Below are 24,865 nucleotides of genomic sequence, written 5' to 3'. Positions count from 1 at the left end.
TCAGCTAAGACCCCTTCATCATGTGGATATCAATATTTATACTTTCAATTTAAAAGTTCACAGACTTTACAGAAATTCGTACAGTATACTGAAAGTCCTGTCATCTTCTGTCACACCCATAACACATGCCTATTTTGGGGGGGATGTCACATCCATAACGCTGGAATTGCCCAGGTCATCCCTGAGCTTGAGGATGAAAAATGGCTGAGTGACTTGTCATTTTTGTGTGACATAACGGAGCACCTCAACCCTCTTAAAACTCCAGGGTCGAAAGCAGCTGATCACTGAAATGCGAGACTCCGTAAAGGTGTTTAAAATGAAACTGCATCTGTAGGAGGGCCAGATGCGCCAAGGCATCTCGGGAATGAAAGTGGCCATGGCAAAGGACAAAGCCTAGAATAGACAAGATCATTTCTAAGAAAAGATGCAGAGTTCCTGGTAAGAGTTTAAAAAAAAAGCCTAATTTGCTTAGGTTTGGCATTATACTGGTGCATGTGTCCTTTCAAGTTCAAGTTGTCTTTTCAAAAAAGCTACCAAAATAAGACAAATACAATTTTAGATATTTGTCATCTATATACCATTTATCTATAATAGCCTACCATTTGTTAAATGTTTTGACTTTTTCAGTTTTTCTGAAATCCATGAGTTGTTTTTAAGTAGTTTTGATTAAATAACAGTTGACATTATGCTTTACTGTTTTAAAGTATGCTGCTGTGACACAAATGTGTTGCAACTCAAAATGAAAACCTCATTGTTTTGATAAATGTGGTTTAATGAATTGTGAGTTTTTAATACAGTTACTAATACACTTATATTTCTTAAATAAATGAAAAAAATCCTCTAAATATATGTCTAATATAAGTTGACAAAATCCACTCAAGTCATTATATATCTGTGGACAGTTCATTTCAAGGCTAATGATGTGTAGGTATGAGCTGTAATGTACATCAGTTTGTTTGATTGGGTTTCCTGTGCTCGGTTTTACCTAATAACATCATTGTAATTATGAAATGTGACCTATTGGTGCATTTGACATTTAAAAATCTGAAGCAAATGGCTTTCTACATTGATAAAAACAGCAATGTCTTTAGAACATAAAGAGTCTCTTGTCCAGTTTTGCTTGTGTCACCACATGCTCCGGGTGGAGTTGTCAAACCAATTTGGCTTCAAATGAAGTTTTTAGAGAAAATGGCGATGGTCAAATGCAGTCTGTTCATTCATCCTTTTCTCTCTGCTTCTCGTGGTCACACTGGGAAGGTTGTGTCTAGAACACAGAGCAACATTAATATGCAAAAAATAGGACAAGTGGACCATGAGCAAATTTGTGTACTTGAGATTTTGTAAGAAATGACACAGCACTTACTTGGCATAGAGTCTGTTCGAATCATTGCAGGGGTTATATATCGGCCTCCCACTACTCGACGCAAAAAATTTGTCCTCTGCTTTCGCATCATTTCCTTGAAGCGTCGCCGGCCGTACCTTGTTGAAGTACAGACCAAAACCCTGAAAAAAAAAAAAAAAAAAGATAAATTGTACTAATATTAAATAAAAATATAAAAACATACATATGAAGCTGTAGTCTTGCATGACTTTATCCACAATATATTTAATCTGCTGTTATAATGTAATTTTGAATATAAACCTACATGTTCCTGGTCATCAGTCAGCAGTACTTCTGTTTTATCCTCCTTCACTGCAACTGAAGCTCCGTTCGGTATGTGGGTTTTCCCCTCCCATTCCTGAACCTGCAAACAGACATTTGTGTCAGGCGTCGCAAACACTCACAAGGTACACGCATCTGTGGAGCACAATGGGTAAAGTAAAATAAAAGATGTTGTTGCTACTAAAATACACTTACGGTCACGTTCGTCACAACATGTGGCTCGTTCGCACCTTCTCCAGGGCTTTGAGGAGCAGATGAAGGTAAAGAGGGCACAGGCAGTGTGGGTGTAGGGAGGACTGGAGGTTTGTTTGTTACCACTAAGCCCTTCTTTTGCATCTCGTCTAACAACCTGAGGAAATTAAACAGTTGTGAATACACAAATATTTGAATAAATATTGAATAATGTACTGCAACATGACATGACAAAGCAGCGCAGCATAACATGTAATTTACACACCTGGCAAGAGGATCAGCAGTTGCCAAAATGTCTTGAATACGCTGGTACTCCCAGAAACGTTCCCTGTGGGTAAATTCAGACATCTCTTTCTTGGCTTCAATCACAGTGGCCCGTACCTCTGCCTCTGCGCGGTCGCGCATGCACGCCGTCCTGAGGTGCACAGGAAGAGAGCGTGGAGCCTTCTTGCAGTGAGGGCAGAGGAAGTAGATCCTGCTGTGGAAAGATCTGTGTGAACAATAAGACGACAAAAGAGTTATATAATACATATCGCTAAGTTAAATAACAAGTAGGCATCATGTCATGAGACTCTTATTCTGCAGCACAACTCTTCAAAAACAACAAACGGCATCAGATTACACAAGGTCGAAGGAGCTTTCCAAACAAAGGAATATACGTAGAAAGACCTGTAGTGCTACAGTAAGTAGTCCAAGAAACCTCTACCCATCAATTTTAACAGACTTGTTATTTACTCAGTCACAAAGACTATTTTGACTTGCTATCTACAAATTGAGCTGACTCCACTGACAATAAGCTATATAAAAACTTTTAGGTGACTGCTACACTGCAAAAAAAACAATGCTTTTCTCACTTATTGTATTTGTCTGGTATCCAGTCCAATAATATATATATATATATATATATTTTTTTTTTTTAAACTAAGAAGCATTTACTAGATGAGTAAAAAGTATTGTCTTGGTTTCCGACGACCCAATAAATCAAAATAAGCAAAATAATCTACCACTGGGGTAAAAAAGAAAAATATTGTTTTCAGTTTGAATTAAGACGAATTAAGATCTTAAACCATTGGCAGATAATTTAGCTTGTTTTAAGCAAAAACTCACTTAATTTGGATTTATTTCTTCAAAAAACAAGACAATACTTCTTATATATCTAGAAAAAGCTTCTTTGTTTAGTAGAATTTTAGATACTTGGACTGGAAACAAGACAAAAATACTAAGTAAAACATTCTTTGCAGTGTTCATAAGGCAAACAGATAGTCAGATAGAAAGTTAGAGTACGTACCCTTCGGAAGCCATTTCAAATGCTGAATATCCAAAACAAGCAGTGACTGGTCACAAACAATAGATGATCTCCAGATGATACTGAAAAACAACTGTAACCTTTCACAGCAGACAGGCTCCTTTAAACAGACCTCAGGTCAAACAGCCAATCAGCTCTCAGCACCCAAGAGCCCCCAGATAAAACAACCAATCAGGCTGAATCCTGCAGCCCCTGCCCAGGTGTTGATGGCCCATCATGCTCTAGTGCTGTAGTTTAGCTTAGCTTAGTAAGAAACAAACAACAACAAAAATCTCTTCACCTCCTTAACTGTTTTAAAGTATATGTAGATACCATAAATAAATGAAGATGGAACTTAGTTTATATATAGTGTCGACATGTAATGTAACATATACAGTGCTCAGCGTAAATGAAAAGTAACATTTTAAACAATATCTCAATGAACACAAAAACAATTTCCAAAATGTTGACAAGACTAAGTTTAATATAACATCTGTTTAACTTAAAACATGAAAGTAAGGTTAATATTATAACTTAGTGAACACATTTTCCAGTTTTACTCAAATTAGGGTGATGCAAAAATGAGTATACCCCGTATATATATATACACCCTGTATATATATATATATATATATATATATATATATATATACAGTTATATAGTTTGACTGTTGTTTTAAATACTTTATCACAAAGCTTTTTGAGTGTTTCAATTTCCCGTATTTTGATGTTATTCCATTACTTTGACAGTAAACAGTGTTTTGAGTTATAGTTGGTCAAAGTTGTGCTACTTTAAAATGACAGAAACATGTTTTGTGAGCTGGTTTATGTGTGACTCATTAACACTGCAGTCATTAGTACAGGTCCTGTCGTTTACACATTAGAGATGATGTGCTGTAAATCACTGCATCATGTGATCATGACAGTCACATGATCTGCTGCTACATAACAAAGACTTTATGTGTGACTCCATTAACACTGCAGTCATCATTAGTACAGGTCCTGTCGTTTACACATTAGATGTGCTGTAAATCACTGATCATGACACATTCAGATGCTCTGCTACATAACAAAGGCTCTTTATGTGTGAAAACAACGTCTCTGTTTAATTAATCATCTATACTGAGGATATTTTCAACTTAGTACAAACTTTGAAAACAATGTTTTCTTACCTTAAGTGGCAGATAATTTAGCTCGTTTTAAACAAAAAGACTCACCTAAGGTTTTTCCCCCACAGAAAACAAGACATAATATCTTATGCAATTTTACTTATCTAGTACATGCTTCTTGATTTAAGAATTTATAGATATTTGGACTGGAAACAAAACAAAAATACTGAGTAAGAAAAGCTTTTTTCCCCAGTGTAGACAGTGTCTTGGATTGGATCTCTAATTCATGTATGATGCTAACTGCAAATTTTAAACTATTAAACATTGCAAATAAAAGATAAAAGCTATCATGATCGTCTATTCAATTTTTTTTTGAAGCCTTAGAAAACAGTAAGTTCTGTAGCGTGAGCTTGTCCTATCTAGCGAGAGCTGATCAGTCTTACTTTTCTTATTCAAATTTGACCGATCTACGTTTTCATGTAACTGAAAAAGTCACTGGGAACTAGGGTTGCAAAGGGGCAGGAAGTTTCCAGTAAATTTCTGGAAACTTTCTGGGAAATTTCCACAGGAACTTAACCTGGGGAATTTTGGAAATATTCCAATTTGGAACCTTAACCAGAATTTATGGGAAATTTATATAAATTTGATATAAATCATATACAAACATAAATATAAACATTTAGTTTGGTCATAATAACATGAAATAACAGTTATTTCTCTTTTTCGCCTTCCAATTAATTCTAATTTAGTAAATATGTAAAATAAATATATTTTTACTGCAGCAATTGTTATGTGTTACTTATTTCAGTGTCACATGATCATTCAGAAATCATTCTTAATATGCTGATTTGATACTCAATTATCAATGTTGTGCTGCTTAATTTTTTGGAACCTGTGATTCATTTTTTTAGGATTCTTTGATGAATAAAAAGTTAAAAAGAACAGCAATTATTTAAAATAGAAACTTAGCAATACAAATCTTTAATATACATTTTTTTTTTTTATCAATTTAAAATATCCTTGCTGAATAAAAGTATTAATTTCTATTTTAAAAAAATGGGGGAAAAAAAATTACTGGCCCCCAAATTTTGAACAGTAGTGTATATTGCAGAGATGTTCACAAGTCTCAAAGGTCCAAGTCAAGTCTCAAGTCTTTGTTTAGCAATAATTCGTTCAGCTAGCTATTTTAGGAGTGTATGAGGCTAAATAAATTTACACAATCAAAAAACAACAATTACTTTCAAACTATTACATCTGATCCACTTCATTTAATTTAAAATGCAGATCTACATTGTCTAATAAGACATGCAAATATATTTTCAAATTTATGAGATGAGAATATGGTAAACATATAATTTTCATTTTAAATTTTCATAGAATTTCGATTCAAAAGAATCAATGAAACAGAACATTTACATTTTCAGAGAAATTCATTGTAAAATGTTTTATGCAGGTATGCGTAACACTAAAATATTTACAATACAGTACTGTTTTCTTCTACTGTGACAAAAGAAGATCTTTTCATGTCCAAAGACAAAGTTTTACGCAGACTGGTTACATTTCAGAAAGATTAAATTTGATAGTGTTTTTGCACTTAGCGATGAGGAAGTATAATGAGTCCACCTTGGCTAAACACCCTCTCCACTGGGGCACTGGAAGCAGGAACTGCCAACACTCTCACTGCCACCTGTTTAAGCCTTGGAAAGTCTTTATCATGGATTCTCCAAAATTCCAGACAATCAACATCATCTTCATTAGAAGATGCCTGAATGTAGCACATTAGCTCTGCTCGGACAGACAAGCTTACGTCTCCTTTCTTTTTGCTGGCTTTGTTCCGGTAATTAGAGAAGAGTTTAGGCATTTTGGCAGGTGGCTGCTCATCTTCATCATTACTGCTCTCAGCAATGCAGACTGGTTTTTGGGCTTCAGCCACACTGTGATCTGAAAATATATGACAGAATAATGGTTAGCAGCGATAATATTAATGTTATACCTTATTCACAACTAGAGCTGCACAATTCTTGATAAATTGAGAATCACAATTCTTTGTTTAAAATAAAAATTAAACATGTAATTTATTAGAGGTTTTGACAAAGTGTTAATTACTGCAGTCTAACTAAAAAATTGGTTTGAATGAATGATTCAAGGACTCACTCATAAAGACTTCACTTGTTCAATTAATAAATCGAAATAAATCAGCGTTTTGAATGAATCTCTAGAATGAATGATTAAATGACGTTTTTTAACAGTCACTTGTTTCCACCTACTGGTGGGACAATGTAATTGATATAGTCTTTATTTAAAGGAACACTCCACTTTTTTTGAAAATAGGCTCATTTTCTAACTCCCCTAGAGTTAAACAGTTGAGTTTTACCATTTTCGAATCCATTCAGCCGATCTCCGGGTCTGGCGATACCACTTTTAGCATAGCTTAGCATAGTTCATTGAATCTGATTAGACCGTTAGCATCTCGCTCAAAAATGACCAAAGAGTTTCGATATTATTCCTATTCAAAACTTGACTCTTCTGTAGTTACATCGTGTACTAAGACCGAAGGAAAATTAAAAGTTGCAATTTTCTAGGCTGATATGGCTAGGAACTATACTCTCATTCCGGAGTAATAATCAAGGAACTTTGCTGCCGTACCATGGCTGCAGCAGGCGCAATGATATTACGCAGCGTCTCTCACAAATGTAATGAGAGCACACACCTATAGTTATGTCTATACTCATTTGGATGTTTGTCCGGATTTCTGTTATTTTGGCTCTGTACCACAGTAAAGAATTTGAAATTAAATGAGAAATATATATATATATATATATAAAAAAATAAAATTTAAATAACAATAGTGGTTTGTGTATATATATATATATATATATATATATACATACATACACACAAACAAACCACTATTGTTATTTAAATTTTTATTCTTATACAATAACACAATGGAAGAAGAATTTGCTCACCCAACAAATTATGCAAATAAAGGAAAATAATTTTTTGTAGCATTATGATACCATATGTACAAAGCTCAGCCATAAATTCTGTTTTTATGTTTCTATAATGTTTTTTTATGCTGTCATAGAGGTGTAAACTCAATTACATGTTTTAGCACTGAAGTAATAGTTTGGGGTGGACAAAGAAGAAAAAAAAAAACAACTCTGAATGTAGCGCAACATTACCATTAACTATTGGCCACCACTGACATGGGCAGCCCTAATCGGGCAATGTGGAAGGCATTTGGCGTGGATCACAACAAAACATCTGTCCCACATCCTGTAAGACCAGACAGGAGGCTATACTTTATGCCAGACGTTCCACATCTTGTTAAGAACTTGAAGAGTGGCCTGGTCCGTGGACAGACGTTCACAATTCCTCCGGAGACGGTAGAGAAGGAGAAACTCTTCTTCAATGAAGTTTCCGTTGGTCCACTGAAAGATCTGGTGGATTTTCAAGAGGGCATGACATTGAAAATTGCTCCAAATCTATCAAGTAAAACCCTTCAACCCAGTCATTTTGAGAAGATGAAGGTGGGCCCTGTGATGAATATCTTTAGCAAGGCAACCAGTGCAGGCCTGAAATACATGGTGGAGCAGGAACAAAGACCACCCGCTTACCAGACCACAGCATGGTTTCTGGAGCAGGTGGACCACTGGTTTGACATCATGTCCTCTCGCCACCCAGTAATGGCACTCAGCACACACAAAATCGAAGTTCCTTCAGGACACCATCCAACTCTTCCGTGGGCTGAAGATTGGACGAACGGGTAGCTGGAAGCCTGTGCAAGGAATTGTGATGGCAACATCTTCAATTCTATCAATTCAGCAAGACATGCTGGCCCAGGGACACATGTTTTTGTTGATCAGCAGGTTAACCCAAGACTGTCTTGAAAACCTATTCAGCTGCATAAGACAGAGGAATCCAGTCCCAACTCCAGTAGAGTTTCAACAGGCACTGAAATCAATATCAGTTGGGCAGTTTTCTTGCGACTGTGAAAACAGGAAGTTATCAGGAGGATGACAACAGCCTTTTGGCCGACTTCCTGGACACAAAGCAGTCACTTCCCAGTCCTGGCCTCAGAGTGGAGGAGCTGATGGCGCGCAGAGCTGCTCCTGACCTCACGAATACTGAGATCAGTGCTCTCTACCACCTTACAGGCTACATCGTGCATAAAGTGATTAAATATTCCAAGATTTGTGAGGGTTGCCAAAGTGCAATTAAGCACAATGATGACAGTCCTGAAGGAAAGCACAGTGTTTTACTGAAGCTGAAAGAGTTCAAGCCAGGTGCACTTTGTCGGCCATCAAAAGGCCTTTGATTTAGTCCGGCAAATTGAGGAGCAGTTCCGAACTAGGACCAGTGGCTCCTTTATGGATCCAAATGCCATGGATATGCTGGAGAGGGAGGGTAGGCTCTTGGACAGCAGGCTTCCTTCATGCCATGATCTGCAAAAAAAAATAACCAACAGATACATCAGGCTGAGGTTAAGAATTGCAGCAAAGCAGATCTGTGCTAATAGAAAAAAAGAGCTGTCTGATGGTCATCTTGGAAGCAAAAGCCAGACAAAAAGGGCAAAAAGGAACCAGCAAGCCCAAGAAAGATCCAAGCCTACAACAAGCAGGGCCCCACCAAACACCTTGCTTGTTGCCATGGAGGAGTTTGGTCTGACCTTTGCTCCTACAAATGTCCCACCACCTAGCATGGCTTCAGCATCAATAGGTATGGAGGGTCTGTTTTGCCTGTTTTCTGGTCTCTTGTCTTATGTTTATACAAGTTTCATTGATTGTATATGTGTTATTCATATATTAGTCCAACATATCTGTCCAACATATCTGCTTAAGGAAAGATGTGACTTGTTTGTGGTAACTCTGGCACAATTATTGACAATATTATGTTCTTACACTTCCAGCCTCACCATCACTCCACCAGCTTCAGCACTCCACTGTTCAAATTCAAACCAGCTTCATCATCACTCCATTGCTTACAGGAACGACAAGCTCCCCCAGCCTGGCCACTGCTCCACTCCCCACCGATAATCCATCCTGTTGAAAACAAACAAAACAACACACACATACAGTGATTGTGTATGGATTTGCAAATTAAATCCCACCTGTTCGACAGCTGGAACTTACTTAACTTACTGAGAGTTACTTTATCTAGGTATAAGTCTTGGTTTAGACTTCTTTTTCACCTCCTAAAAGAGAGAAAAAAGTGAAATATTGTAAAATTAAATGTCATCCAAAAATACTTAATATTTACAAAGATGTGTATACGTTCCATTACACACACGGGACTGTTAGATTAAAGTTCAATGTGTCACCAAAGCAGCAGTGTACATGTGCTTCTTTCATCAAAATTTTTAAGAGCCATGAACATGAGTTATGCAGCTGAAATTCTTCACTGTATACTTAATAACAACTATTAAAATCATGACTTCAGTTTTTTGGTCAAAAGTCAGTCTCAAATGGTTTCACATGTCTCACATACCTCTTCAATTTAAAAATAGATTAATAACCTTTCTTTTTGCAATTATACTTATTTGCTGGGATCATCCACATTTATGCTACATATCCTATCACTCATCACAATGCACTGTCTAACAAATGGTCTGTGTAACTTCAATGACTAAATTAACCAAGGAACAACCTTGATAGATACAAGCTAGCCATGTTATCTAGTTGAGCTAGCAAAAATAAATAAAGAAACAAAAATTCTAGTTAAGCTAGCTAAAGTTAATTGTAATCAGGTGTACTTACACGGTCGCAAACAAGTGTTAATCACTTTAACAACAAATCTAAAAACCGACGATAAACATTGTATGCCAACGAACTTGAAGAAAATTTGAGGTAAATATAGCCCAATATCAGATTATGGTAGCTAATATTAGTTAAGTGTTTGTTACTTAAGCTAGCAGCAATTAAGAGTCTACCTACCTCCAATAAACATTAACTAAAGCTGGCTACATAAAATACAACTATTATATAGATTCATGAGAGGTCGGCTAATGCGTTCAAATGTCGAAAATACAGTAATTTCATCAACTTACCAGCGAGCGTACTTCAGAAACATTGAAAATGTGTGGAGTTCAGTGCTGGAACTATCAGTGTTTGGAACTATTAGCTGCTCCACGACACGCGTTACTTCCGCATTCCAAGGTTCCTATGGCAGTCTATGGGAGTGTCGCAACTCTGTTTTTCAACGGCTCTGGTCACCCCTAATATAGAGACAGAGTGACAAGATCATAATCTGAAAACCACGGCCACCGGGGGGAAAACAATCCAACCGTCTCCATTGACATTGTATAGCGTGATGCTGCCTCCTTGTCATTTCTGACCTTATAACAAAAAATAGAACAATGTCTAAAAGCTGCTGTGTGACAAGGTGTGCAGCAAATATATAAGCTGTCGAAAAAACTAATGTTTAAGGACACAAAAGTGGATACAGGCAGTGAGAGAGAGCGAAACGGGTCATATTACTATTTAACTACATTGGAGGGGAACGTAATCGGCGACAGGTGAAATAATTCTTTGACATGGTTAAAAATAATGAATGTTTTCTTTGTTTGTTTGTTTAGCATAACCTGTGGCTGATTACGTTCCCCTCCAATGTTTTCCCTCCGGTGTGGGCTCTGTCTCTATACTGAAATAATACATGAACCCGCCTCCTGTGGACGATTTCTCGATCACCCCAGAACTGAACTTGAGACACGCTGACAGGCAGGAGTGGACTCTATTGACCAGCCGCCACTGAAACACGTATAAGAACGTCTTGATGTGTACTGAACTAACATTACATTTCCTCTAAAGCTGAATGCAGTTATGTTCACATTATGTAGTGATACGCTACTTAAATTATCTTTGAGAGAAAATGAGCCCCTGGTGGTGACCGGCACTGATAACTAGTTAAAAACGGCTCATAAACTGGACAAATCACACTGTTAAATGCCGCTGTAGATTTAGCAGCACATTACTGTAAAAACCTACAGTACAATACTGCATTTTATATTACAGTAAAATACTGTAATTTGCATTGCATTCTGGGTAATTTTGTTTGAGCGGGAACATTTTACAGTATATTTTAGTGTTGCTGTAAGCTACCTGTAATTTGGCTGTAATATGCCAGGCAATAATACAGGATTGCTGTAAAAAGCACGCCACCTGACTGACGGTGTCAGAACTCAACCGCAGCAGCTCACTCATGGTCACGAATATCTGTATCTCTCAGTGGAAATCTGGAGGTTTGATGAATTGATTTTAAATTTTATAATTATGTTTTAGGATTTTACACTATAAATGATAGTGGAAGTTTAGCCAGCAAACATTGCAAAAACACAGTCACAGATTTAACTTTAGACGTCAAACGTTAAGTTACCCACTGTTTCCCGCTTGTCCCGTCATTTTCAAACCTAACTCGGTGAATTACACCTGGTTTATTTTGACCAAACCAGACCTAGTGGTTGTTGAAAGATGAAAAGATAAATCAAGATGGTTTTCGTGAGTTTCATTTTATTTCTGTCGAGTTTGAATGTACTGTGTTTTACGATGGTCTGTGAGGTAAAATTACTGCATTTGCTAATGGAGTCTAGTAGGTTTGAAGGATCATATGATAACTAAAATGTCTATCTCTGTAGGGATCCTTTCCATAATGTCCGAACCAAGCCTGTCAGCAAGAACTTATAGCCTAGTATTATAATTAGGGATGGGTACCGAAACCCGGTATTAAATTGGCCCCGGGGCTAAATTATGAAAGACCGGTGTATCGATAAGCTCTGACGTTAACGGTTCTGCTATCTGTAACTGTTACTGGAGAAATTATGAAGAAAATATGCATACATTTATTATTGCTATATAGACATTATCTTGCGAATTCTATCTCGCCAGAGTCGCCAGCTGTGTCTGTATGCAATAATATTAGGACATTTGTCTATGATGCATTTTTACTTTGGCAATCCAGAAGAGAGATCGCGGTCACGCAGAGAAGCTACAGCGCGCGCAGCCGCTCACAACATGAAAGCCCTGTTTAATGGTTACGACGGAGGAGAGAACGTACTCAGTTACTAATGTAACCTCGGTTCCCTGAGATACGGAACGAGTACTGCGTATGGGGAAAGGTCTCCTTTTTCCCCGTTACTGAAGCCTTTTTCAATAACGCAGTGTAACTGCATCGTCATTGGTTCACTCATAGAAAGTTGTTGAACCAATGACGGCGCGGCATAGGCCGCGCAGTTAAGCTGCGCCGTCATTGGTTCAACAACTTTCTATGAGAAAGGGAACTAAACGTCTGCTTACACTGTAGGCCTGTGATATTAAGCTAATTTTATTTCCAAGGATCAAAAAGAAGATATCTGGGGTAAAACTATTAAAAACTAGCCGTGTTTTGTCTAGCACACTTTCATTCTATTCACAGCTGTGGTTATTTACCTTAGAATATCCGATTACCACGGCATACCTTTCTGCACCGTCTTAAAAAATAAATTATCTTCGCAAAAACAAAGTTGTCACTGCTTTTCTCCGGTCGTAAATAAAACCGGTGTTTAGTCAATATACTGTTTTTTCAAAATTAAATGTCTATTTTTCTGTATTAAATATTTATGATTTTTGTATGTCTGTGTTTTTTTCATAAAATAGCCACTGACCAACTCAGAATCCAGAATTCGGATGCTGGTTCCGATCCTGCTCAAGGTAATTTACCTTTGGAAATTCTTGGTCTATCCAGGGCTGCGAACCCAAACTGTCTTGGACCTGCAGACGAACGTGCTATCAACTTAGCTATCATCCATGTCTGAATGACTTCTATATCTGTTTGTCGAGTTTTTTCACAGGTGAAATGTTCTACATGTGTCTTCCGTGTTTTCACAGATATATATTGTTAATGTGTCAGGAAAACGTGGAATAACCTAACGAAAACTTGTTTTTTCTTTGTTTAGACATCCAACAGTTTTTGACTCAGCCGAGTTTTGTCGATTCAATAGTATCCAGCTGCAGACCCGCAGCACCACAGTTTCAGAACCGCAGCCACAGAACGGAAGTGAGGGGCGGGGCTTAAACAGTCATATTTGCGCTACCCATACATGTCATTTTCTTTTGTTAAATATAAGTTGTTTTTACCTGGATTTTGATCGGATCGATGTCTACAGTATTTAACAACAATACTTTTAATTAAAGTAATTTTTCTGTTCATATAGGCCTAATATGCATAAGATATCATGATGTACAAAGAGCAAAATTTTAAAACAGCCTATGCTTAATGTCAATGAATGGATACAAACACAGTAGTGTATACTGCGAGGATATAGGCTACAACTATGCCGTTTTTATTTTAAATTATTTTCTCCACGTTCCAAATAATACGATGACACAGAGTTTGAGAAGATCTTCTTACCTTACAAAAAAATCCTGCAGGAAGAATCCTGCAGGACCTACACAACACATACCTGCACAATCCTACAGGATTTTCTGACCATTTTCTTGTAGGAATCCTACAGGAACCATGCAGGACTCCTTCAGGAATCCTATAGGAATCATGCAGGAATCCTACAGGAATCATGCAGGAATCCTACAGGAATCATGCAGGAATCCTACAGGAATCATGCAGGACTCCTTCAGGAATCTAAGCCTACAGGAAACCAAGCATTATAGTGCAATAGTATCAGTTCCTATAGGACTTGTGCAGGAATTCTGATGAACTATTATGTATACTCATCCTGTTGGACGGCTGAAGGGATGCAGGCCCTGATGTATAAAAAATCACTTTCAAAAAAGCAATGTTGTGTGTCTCAAATTTAAATACCAACAAAAAATTAAAAACAACTTCAGAAGATGTTAATTGTTAATTATTTATTATAAGTGTGAAGAAAATGAACTCTAAACAGAAAGTGGCCCTTCACTCTGGAGAAACCGATAACTCTGGCCTCTAGAAAAAAAGAGACATTTTTGCCTTAACTTAGCTAATAAAACGTTTATAAATATAATTACATGCATATGTTCTAATGAATTTGCCCTCACCTCTTATATGTACTTCACCACTCAATGTTGCAGTGTAAAAGTGTCCTTCTTATGCTGCCTGAGAAATATAAGTATACAAAACATACATAAATACTAAAATAAAAGGTCTACTGCAATTATAAAAATGATCATCTTACAGATTAGTTCATATGTGAAACAAAATGTGTAATAAATAATACTTAAAATCCAAAAATTGAATGTAAAAACCTGGTGAGGAGTTTATGTTCATCATTCATTTTTTCTCGTAAAGCAGCCCAAATAAACTTTCGTGGAGTTGACGGAAATTTCTTCAGAACCGTGTCTGAAAAAGAAATGTAAAGTTTAGTGTCAGATACTTGTTATGAGAGCATATATGCTTAAAAACCTTTAACACTTTTATACCTATAATGAGTTCCACTTTTGTGGGGTCCAAAGGAGGCTTGGGTTGGGATTCTTTGTTGGCATTTCCAATTTTTCCTGAAAGGCTGTGGGTAGCCAACATCCTCCTTCCAAAAACAGCCACAGCCAAATCCTTAACCATGGCTGACCATGATGTGCCTCCTCTACCACATGCCTACCCCTAAACCTACCCATCACAGGAAACTTTCTGCATTTTTACATTTGAAAAAAAAAAAACTTTAATTACTTTATTTTAAACCAGTTTTACAAATGAGGACGTCCCTAAAGGGAGGTTGTGGAGATTTTGTCAGGTTTTGATCACTTCTGGGTACAAAATTGTCCCCAAAATATGGTTAAGTAGACACACACACACACACACACACACAAAAACTGAATTGACTTATTTAAATGGTGTGAAAAGAAAATCTAAAAATAGTATTGTCACATGGTCAAGTTCAGAAGAACTGAGATGTGAAGAGTCGGCTGGTTGAAGGGCAGCACTGCAAGCTGCACTTGTTACAGAGGTTGGCACAGCATGCTTGTTTACACTGTTAGGCAGCAACTCTCCAAATCTGTTAATAATCTCTACATAAAGAAGAACAGTGTTTAAATAAACTCATTTATTCATAGCAAAAACTATATAACCATGTATATAAATAGCTTACTATTTTGCAATTTAAAGTTCAGAGCCTTTAGTTGCTGATTCTCTATTCTCAAAGCTTTGATTTCTTTTCTCAAATCATTTAATTTTTCATTTTCTTTGTTTTTTTCTTCTGTTATCTTAAGCAATAGTGTGTCATTTTATGTTATTTCCACCTAAGTTGAGAGACAAAATTAAAGTCACATAACAGCAAAAACACATGATACACAAAAATAACAGTAAAAGATGTTAATATAATTTATCAAGAAGTTTTACTTTTTTAAATCTCTTCTGGACTTGATGATGGGGTGTTTTCTAGACTAAATATTCTTTTTCTTTCTATTGTTCTTTTTTCAGGCAGCTTGCACACTTCTTTCTGCCTTTTCTCTGACTCCATCTGATTCAGTCGTTTCAGCCATTTCGGTCCATTCAATTAATGCCCACATTTTGTCTATAATGGCAAAAATATTACAATTTTAAACACAGATAGATAGATAGATAGATTTAATCATTTGTCTGAATAGCAACACAAAACCGTTAACTTCATTGTTGCTTAATGTTTCCACGGTAACATATTTACCTACAGTTAACTATGTTAAGAAATGTAACCAATGTATCCAAGTAGTAATTAATGAACTTTCCCCAGATATGAGAAGTAGGCATGTGCTCCTGGCTGGTTTGTGGTTTGGTGCTTCTAAGCCTAAAATGAATTTCTTTTTGCAGTCGTTTGTTGATGAGTGCATTCAGGTCTAACCGTACAGCACACAGGACAAAGTACACAGATGTATGTGTTTAATCTTGTCTGTGTATGTGACTCGGTGGCTCGCTGCTCTGTCCAAAACACTAAGCAATTTAATGGTGAATATGGATGCAACTGGTGTTACGAGAAGGGAGAAGTAGCAGCTAAAGGAAATGGATTCACTAGGGTGTATGTGTCGCAAACAAGAGATGTGAGACCACGTACCCACAGCCAACATTTTGATGATGTTAAAACAGCAGTCGAAACAGGCACATGTGTTAAGGGAGTCAAAGGGCCATCCCCTTTAATGCTTTTAAAATTTTTCAATATAATTCTGGGCTTTGCTTTTGACTATATGCATGGCATTTTACTGGGTGTCAGTCGGCAATTAACAACTTTATGGTTTGAATCAAAATATCATGGAGAGAGATGGTATTTGGGGAGAGAGATAATCACCATTGATAAACTACTACTTCAAACCAAGCTGCCAGTTAATATTACAAGACCTCCACGCTCTGTAAGGTTGCGCAAATATTGGAAGGCCTCAGAGTGCAGGAATTTTCTTTTGTTTTACAGCCTTCCATGCTTGAGTGGCATTTTATCATGTGATTACCTAGAACACCTACTACTCCTTGTCCAAGCAACGTACTTACTATTAAAAGATGACATGAGTTCTCATGACATAGATGTAGCTGAAAACCTGTTAAAAACTTTTGTGAGCCGCTTTGAGAGACTGTATGGGAAATGTCATGCTAGTTTTAATGCACACATTTTACAGCATGCAGCACAGTCAGTACGAAACTGGGGTCCACTATGGTGCCAAAGTGCATTTATTTTTGAAAGCCACAATGGTAACTTGCAAAAGCTCTTCCATGGCACCCAGGCAGTTACAGAACAAATAGCTAATAGCTTTTCTCTTTTTCAAAGTATTCCCCGGCTTCTATCTACTGTTTATGATAAGAGTGTTAAAAAACAAGCACAGATTTTGTTGACCGTATGCTACGTGGGTATAGACTTGCCACAAACTGTGTAAAAAAGACAAACATAATCTTTCTGGGCTTACCAACAGTAAGAATGCCAACACCTAGGGAGGCATTTCTGTTCAGAGAACAGGACATTGATGTTCACCAATGTGCATTTTTTTTATTCAAGAGCTCTAATTAATGGAAACAGGATTCATTCAAAGACAAGCACAACATTGTCAAGAAGGATCAACCATGCAGTTGTAACAGAACAAGGCTCAATGGCATTGGTGAGATCATTTGTTGATGTGGGTTTTGATAAAAGTTTTGCCTTTATTGATCCAGTTATTACAGCCAAGTTCAATATGGTTAAAGATAGACAAACAGGAACTGCTTTCTCTGGGATAGTTAGGGAAAATTATATTTCAACTGATGTTAAATTAATCAACTGCAATGAGATTAGAACAACTTGTGTGTACTTAAAGGATGTGGGGACAACTGTAAGAATATCCTGATGGATCTAGAAACTACTTGTGATCTCCAAAGTGACCCCGAACCAGAACCAGATAGCTCAGAGTCATACCAGTAGAAAACAAAAAATGCGAGTAACGAAAAGGATACTGTGGATATTCTTGGCCAAAGTAAATCCCCAACCAAATCAGCAAAATTCCTTAAAAGCCACATCAATTATTGTTTTGTATGTGGAAAACCTCAAACAAAATTTGCACATCATCTCGAGAGGCATGTAAATGAAAATGCTGAAATCGCACAGGCACTCCAGTTCCCCAAATCATCAAAGGACAGAAAGGTTCTTCTTGAGAAATTCCGAAACCTTGGCAACTTCAAGCACAACTCAGTTGTTAAAATCACAGGATCAGGCTGTCTTAAAGTAAAAAAGAGTTCCAAACAGAGCAGCAGCCCTGAGATGTATGATTACTGCTTGTACTGTAAAGGTATGTTATCCAGAAAAGAGCTTTCTCGACATATGAAAAGATGTGCTCTAAGACCAGAGAATAATGTTGAAGAGGGACCTGAGTTGAGAGAGAGAGTCTTTGGTATAGCATTTGCTCAATCCACAATGTCTCAGCCAATTTCAAGTCAACTTTGGTCAGTGCTGGGCAAAATGCACAAGGATGACATGTCCACTGCAATAAGGAATGATCATTATCTCATGCAGTTTTACCAGTCCCTCTTTAATAAGCATGGAAGTGACAGATCAAAGCATGAGTGTAGCGTCCAGTCGAAAGAAGTTAGCCAGAACTGATGGTTTAGTGACTCTTTAATGAGTTTCCTTGCAGGTCATAAACCAACGTAAGAGCTGAACACAGAACAAACAAAACAACGTGTCACTCTCACTCAAACATTAGCCATTTTCATTAACATTTTATCAGTATGTACCAAAGCTTAACAAAACATCCTCTACACTGTAATACCTTGTTGCCACTTTCAGGCTATATTCCTTATCTCTTTAACCTTTGTTGCCGTTTCACCTTCTCTTTATCACTAGCGATCTTTTTCTTTTGCCTTTTTTTTGTATAAGATCTCCCCGCGCATACCATTCTTTCAAAATAAAAGCCAGATTTGGCTAAACAGGAAGTGTCAAAATAAAAGCATATAAATGAATGTAATCGTAATACTTAGAGGTCCTTTACACTCCCACCAAATTATTTTCAGTTTTAACACACATACATTTAAAACATAAATAATTTTATATGAAACAATCCCTTTAATGAAAAACTATTAACTTTATCAGCTTAACTGTATGTTATCTTACAGTTTTCTCTTAAGAAGATTCTAATAGTAGAACTAACTTATGAACTGGACGTTCAACCACAGACACTCTGCTCCCCCTTTCACCCTTTTTGTTCAAATTTCTGTCTCCAAGAATTATTTCAACCCTCCTGACGAGTCCATCTTTGTCTGTTACTGTCTCCGAGACTCTTCCAAGCCTCCACACAGATCTTGGTTGTGTTTCGTCAGTGTCTATCACTATATCGCCTACTTGAATGTTTCTCTTAGGCCTGTGCCACCGTTGCCTGACCATGATGTTATGGAGATACTCCTTCCTCCAACGGTTCCAAAATTGCTCTGCTAGGAACTGTACTTGACGCCATCTTTTCTTTCCATACAAATCCTCCCTAACAAACCTTCCAGGAGGAGGTAGAGCAGTAGTAGTCTTCATGGTGATGAGGTGATTAGGAGTGAGTGGTTCCAAACTGTTTTGATCGTTCAGGTTCTCTGTTGTAAGAGGGCGACTATTCACAATCGCTGCTGCCTCATACAAAAAGGTCCGTAGGGAAGCATCATTGAGTCGAGCAGATGAGAGTGTTAGAGTAGCGTTGTGAACATTCCTCACAGTCCTTATTTGTCTTTCCCACACTCCGCCTGCATGACTTGCGTGAGGTGCATTAAAGACGAAATCGCATTGTTTTTCCGCAAGAAAGGTTCTCAGTCTCTCAGCATCAACTTCCTGTAGAGCTGTAGCGAGTTCATTTTTGGCCCCTACGAAATTGGTCCCTTGGTCACACTTAATTTGCTTGACTGAGCCGCGTAGTGCAATAAAGCATCGCAGTCCATTGATAAAGGCATCGGTCGATAGATCATCCAACATTTCTACATGGATGGCACGAGAATAAAAGCATGTAAAGAGCAGGCCATATCTTTTGTGTTCTTTGCGCCCTTGCTTAATGATAAACGGCCCAAAGACATCCATGCCACAATAGGTGAAAGGTGGAGAGGGTTCCACTCTTTCTGTAGAGAGATCACTCATTTTCTGTTCTTCCACAGATCGCCTTAGTTTCCGACAAAACACACACTGGCGAATATAGGATGCAACTGTTTGGCTCAGCCTGGGGATCCAATAGCCACTGGATCGAATCTGATTCATGGTAAAGCCTTTGCCCTGATGATTAACCCTTTCATGGTGGTATGCAATTATCAGTTTTGTGACATGATGTTCTCTTGGAATGACTGTTGGGTGTTTGAATGAGTCAGGAAGAGATGAACTGTGTAGTCGTCCTCCCACCTTGAGTAGGCCATCTCTGTCTAAGAAAACATCAAGATGGTGAAGTTTGTTGTACCTTGGTAATGGTCTACCTTTGCTTAGTATTCTTATTTCCTCTTGATATACTTGTCTTTGCAGATCTTTGATGACCACTAGTTCCGTGTTTTGCCGTTCATTAAAAGTAGAGTGTGCATTTGATTTGTCATTCAGCAGACGGCGTCTAAGACGTGCTACGGCACTAACTGCATGAGACCAGGATGAGAACTTTGCCAGACGGTCAGCAAGGCTCATATGTTCTGCAGTTTGTGTGTGTAATGTTTGCACCTTTCTCACCTCAAGGTCACCGACTGGAAGCTCTGTGTTCTCATTTGCTGGAAGTTGTATTTCCTTTTCCCACAGGAATTTAGGGCCTGCGAACCAGTTTGATGAGAGCAGTCCATCTACCGTCGTTCCCCTAGATGCCTTGTCTGCAGGGTTTTCACAGGATGAAACATAAAACCACTGCTGAGGTGTTGTGTTGTTGCGGATCTTTTGCATCCTGTTTGCAACAAATGTGTGGAAACGCCTTGCTTCATTACTTATGTATCCTATAATGACTTTAGAGTCTGTCCAAAAGAACTCTTCCACATTGCTGTACAGTAGCTCCTCTCTGAGCATGTTACTCACTGTGACTGAGACGGTTGCTGCTGTGAGTTCTAATCTTGGAATTGTGGTGACCTTTGTGGGAGACACGTGGACTTTCCCCATGACAAAAACGCAGTGAACATCTCTGTCCTTATTTATCATTCTCAGGTAAGAACACTGTCCATATCCAGTGGTGCTTGCATCTGAGAAGTGATGCAGTTCTCTTTTTACCACTTCTCCAAAGTCGGCAGGCACATAACATATAGCTATCTGCAATTTCTCCAGATTAATGAGATCCCTTTTCCAGCACTCCCACCATGGTCTCAGATGTGCAGGTAGTGGGTCGTCCCACCTGGTTCCTTGTCTACACATTTCTTGTAGGATCCTTTTACCATTGAGGAGATAGGGGGCGGCGAATCCTAGAGGATTGTATATCGCTATATATCGTATATAAGAGACCGCACCACAGAGATGCACCGTCCTCCTGTACACTTGAGGTTGTGTGCTTATGTCTCCATCTCGCCACCACAGGAAGCGAAGGTAGTTACGATCTCTCTCTTGGACCTGAAATTGATGGAACATTTTTTCTATGTCACACAGTAGAGCTATTTGATGTAGTCAAAAGCGTAAAAGGACACCTGTCAGATTGTTAATCATGTCTGGACCAGCCAGGAGATGTTCGTTGAGACTGGTCCCTTTATGTTTGGCTGAGCAGTCAAAAACCACACGCAACTTTTCAGGTTTCTTTGTGTGATAGATGCCATGGTGTGGTATATACCATATCTCACCAGGGAGTCCATCATCTTTGACTTCTTCTGCTTCACCCTTTGCAATGATGTCATTCATGTACTCAATATAATCCTCCTTGTATTTCTCGTCTCGGGTGAATTTCCTTTTGAGCTGATTAAGTCGGATCTCTGCAAGCTGTTTGTTATCAGGCATTTGTGGCCTTTCCTTGAATGGCAGTGGCATCTCATAATGCCCTTGTTCAGTTCTCTTTATGCTTTGTTGAAGTTTATCAAGGAAGACGAGATCTTCTTGAGACACTGTGATGTCGTTTCCACTGACTTCTCTGAAGTCACCTTCCAGTGCACGGATTGCATCCATGGGAGATACTGGGGGAATTTCTTTGACAATAACACGATGACAGAAGCTGCTTATCATACCTGTCTCAAGGTGGGGTTCTGAACTACCAACTATGCTCCACTCTAAGTCTGTTTGAACAGCATAAGGTTCATCATCTCTGCCTAATATTGTTTGCCTGGGTGCTAAAGCTCTGGGACAGTTGTAACCTATGAGGAGACCCACTTCACAGTTGAGGAGAGGAGGGACTTCATCTATGATTTGTGAAAAGTGACTCCAGCGCTTGGCTGTTTCACGGGTTGGTATGTTTTCACGATTGGCGGGTATGTAATCCTTTGTGTATGCATGAGAGAGTTTGATGACTGTTGCTGAACTGTAGCCTCTTACGAGGAGATCAAACACCCTTCCACTATTTACAACTGTGTTCTTTCCCATCATAGTGGTTAGTTTTAGTTTCACTGGAGACACCTCGGCTTGTAATTCACAACTAACATCCTGGTCAATAAAAGCAGTATCACTCTGTGTGTCTAACAATGCATATACAAGTTTTTCTTGGCATGGATTTGCGATACCCACACTGGAACTATCATTGAAGTACTGACAGACTGTCCTTCTCTGGCAACATGAAGTGACATGGCGGGTGTCGTCGCTAATGTGAGATTCTGTGTTGTATCTTCCATGTTCACATGCCTTTGTCTTTTCAGGTCTTTACTGTAGTTCTCATCATGAAGATGGGTTGGGTGTCTTTTTGTGCAAATGTCACAGGTGAGGCGGTGTCTACAGTCCTTTGCGCTGTGACCTTGTTTCAAACAGCCATAACACAATTTATTGTCTTTAACATATGTCCTTCTATCTTCCAGAGACATTTTCATGAAGTCTGGACATTTGTGAAGCTGGTGTGTGCCCTCGCACAATATGTATGGAGGTCCCATGTGCGTTTTGGTTGCTGGTTGCTTGTCAGCTTGCACAGTAGTCTTCATGTTAAATGCACTTGTCTTATTCCTTTTAATGTCCTTTAGATTTCTTTTATCGTTGGTTGCTTCAAGAGAGCGAATCGCATGGATGGAAGTTACTGGGTTACAGGCAACTTTTGCCTCTAGGGACAGGAATGTAGCAAAATCACTGAAGCTGGGAAAGTCTTTGCCCTCCATTAGGGTCTTTGTAACCTGGCAATTCCACCGGGCAGCTGTCCATTCGGGTAGTTTTTGTAACAATTTTTGATTTTCATCGCAGTCGTTTAATATTTCCAATCCTTTCACATGAGGCATAGCACGCATGCATGCATATACAAAATCTGCAAAGTTTCTCAATCCTTCAGCACCCTATTTTTGGCCAGCAGGACAGTTTCTCTCTATATGCTTTCTGAATAACAAATGTCTGACCATATGGTTGGTTGAGCCTTTCCCAAGCATCTTGGTAAGCTTCTTCATCATTTCTATAGAAAGTTCCCTCAAGGCATTTAAGAGCCGGACCACTCACATACCTTTTTAAGTAGTACAGTTTATCTGCAGCAGAGATGCCCCTTTGGTCAATTAGTGACATGAAAGTGGATTTCCATTCAATAAAGTGAATTGGTTCACCATTGAATACTACTGGCTCTGCGGTCTATTCATCATTATACTGTCCTGCACGGCCTTTGCAAGCTGAGTGACACTGGGGGGCTCTGACAACATGGATGAATTAGACAGGGGTGATGCAGAGGGTTGTGGTGTATAATTTGGGTTCACCTGTTCTCTCTTGATTGGCTGAGCATCATCCATCTGTTTTATCTCTCTGTCATAGGCTTCCAGCCTGGCTCGGGCTGCCTTTACATCCTTTTCAGCTTGCAGACGTTCTAGCTCAGTTTTCTGTATTTCTTTCTTTTTGCTTTCTTTCCTCTTGTGCTATCTTATATTCAGCTTCTCTTGCCGCTAATTCTGCAGCTGCATCAACCCGTTTTGATGCAAGGTATGATGATGAGGAGTGGTGGGAGATACTTGAGTTTGCAGCTGTGGAACCGTATATGGAAAGTGCATATTCACGATCTAAAAGCTCACGTAGACGACCTCTTTCACGCTCTGCATCAAAATCTCCATCAATGCCAGTTAATCTTTCAAAGATTATTTTTACGATGTCACGAGTTACTGATTCACATGCATCAATTTTTCTCCGTAAATCAGTTGATGGTGCCACATAGCTCCTCATCTCAGTGTAAAGTCTCATGACATCATCCCTTCTTTTCTAGCTGTGTTTCTGTTATGTCTGACTTTAATCTTTCTCTTGTCTCTCGTGCTTGTGTTTTCCACTGTTCATATAAATTCACAAGTCTTCTTTCCCTTTTACTTGCTTCTTCCCTTTGATATTCAAGCATCTTTTCTGTTGGTGTTTTGATTCTTTCAGAGCGGCGAGCTATGGGCTTTGTTCTGTAGATCAGCCAACAGTTTTTCCTTACATTTTATTGTTTCCTTTATGTCTTGCCTTTTATTCTCACTTTCATTTTGAAGTAGGTGTTTACATTCTTCAATTTCCTTTTGTAGATCGGTAATGTGTTCATTAATGTCTCTTGAAATTACAGATGGAGTCTGTGAGTCTTCCATTCTCATTGCAGGCTTTATGTACCTTTCAATTTCCCGACCAACTTCTGCCACCTGCTGGCTATTTGTTGCGCTGCATGGCGACGGACGGGCAAGCTCTTACTGTAGCGTCCAGTCGAAATAAGTTAGCCAGAACTGATGGTTTAGTGACTCTTTAATGAGTTTCCTTGCAGGTCATAAACCAACGTAAGAGCTGAACACAGAACAAACAAAACAACGTGTCACTCTCACTCAAACATTAGCCATTTTCATTAACATTTTATCAGTATGTACCAAAGCTTAACAAAACACATCCTCTACACTGTAATACCTTGTTGCCACTTTCGACTGAGGCTATATTCCTTATCTCTTTAACCTTTGTTGCCGTTTCACCTTCTCTTTATCGCTAGCGATCTTTTTCTTTTGCCTTTTTTTTTGTATTAGATCTCCCCGCGCATACCGTTCTTTCAAAATAAAAGCCAGATTCGGCTAAACAGGAAGTGTCAAAATAAAAGCATATAAATGAATGTAATCGTCATACTTTGAGGTCCTTTACACCGTACACCATATACATGTACAGTTACACCCCTACCTACAACATAAACTAATACAAAAGATTACTGACTT

At 38.4% G+C, this 24,865-nt stretch overlaps 1 protein-coding gene and 2 long non-coding RNA genes across 7 annotated transcripts in view; all 3 read right to left on the bottom strand.

Annotated features, from left to right (window-relative positions):
• Positions 1-774: 774 nt before the first annotated feature.
• LOC127508903 (uncharacterized) overlaps positions 775-24,865 on the bottom strand; it is a 201,129-nt gene continuing 177,038 nt past the window's right edge. The window contains exons 1-6 of one of the 3 annotated variants that reach the window (XM_051887398.1): positions 3,144-3,595; positions 2,121-2,345; positions 1,859-2,012; positions 1,647-1,745; positions 1,364-1,503; positions 775-1,264 (exon numbers count right to left, since the gene is read on the bottom strand). In XM_051887398.1, coding sequence (XP_051743358.1) covers positions 1,180-1,264; positions 1,364-1,503; positions 1,647-1,745; positions 1,859-2,012; positions 2,121-2,345; positions 3,144-3,157 — 717 coding nt within the window. In that variant the 5' untranslated portion in view covers positions 3,158-3,595 and the 3' untranslated portion in view covers positions 775-1,179. Of the gene's footprint in view, positions 1,265-1,363; positions 1,504-1,646; positions 1,746-1,858; positions 2,013-2,120; positions 2,519-3,143; positions 3,596-24,865 lie in introns of those variants that run through there. The other 2 variants (XM_051887399.1, XM_051887395.1) reach the window with 2 other exon arrangements.
• On the bottom strand, positions 5,498-12,836 carry LOC127508945 (uncharacterized). 3 transcript variants are annotated; one of them, XR_007929022.1, is made up of 4 exons: positions 10,299-12,828; positions 9,168-9,446; positions 7,435-8,697; positions 5,498-6,190 (listed from the first exon to the last, which is right to left on the bottom strand). It is a non-coding gene; the product is annotated as an uncharacterized LOC127508945 (long non-coding RNA). The 3 variants fall into 3 exon arrangements; XR_007929021.1 differs by lacking the exon at positions 5,498-6,190 and having other exon boundaries at positions 7,210-8,697; positions 9,154-9,446; positions 10,299-12,836; XR_007929020.1 differs by lacking the exon at positions 5,498-6,190 and having other exon boundaries at positions 7,210-8,697; positions 10,299-12,836.
• LOC127508940 (uncharacterized) lies at positions 13,929-16,314 on the bottom strand. Its single transcript, XR_007929013.1, has 4 exons — positions 14,638-16,314; positions 14,464-14,557; positions 14,257-14,314; positions 13,929-14,164 (listed from the first exon to the last, which is right to left on the bottom strand). It is a non-coding gene; the product is annotated as an uncharacterized LOC127508940 (long non-coding RNA).

Source organism: Ctenopharyngodon idella, chromosome 3, assembly GCF_019924925.1.
Source record: "Ctenopharyngodon idella isolate HZGC_01 chromosome 3, HZGC01, whole genome shotgun sequence".
Classification (NCBI taxonomy): Eukaryota; Metazoa; Chordata; class Actinopteri; order Cypriniformes; family Xenocyprididae; genus Ctenopharyngodon; species Ctenopharyngodon idella.
Note: the sequence above shows the minus strand (reverse complement) of the source record. Positions and strands in the feature narration are given on the sequence as shown.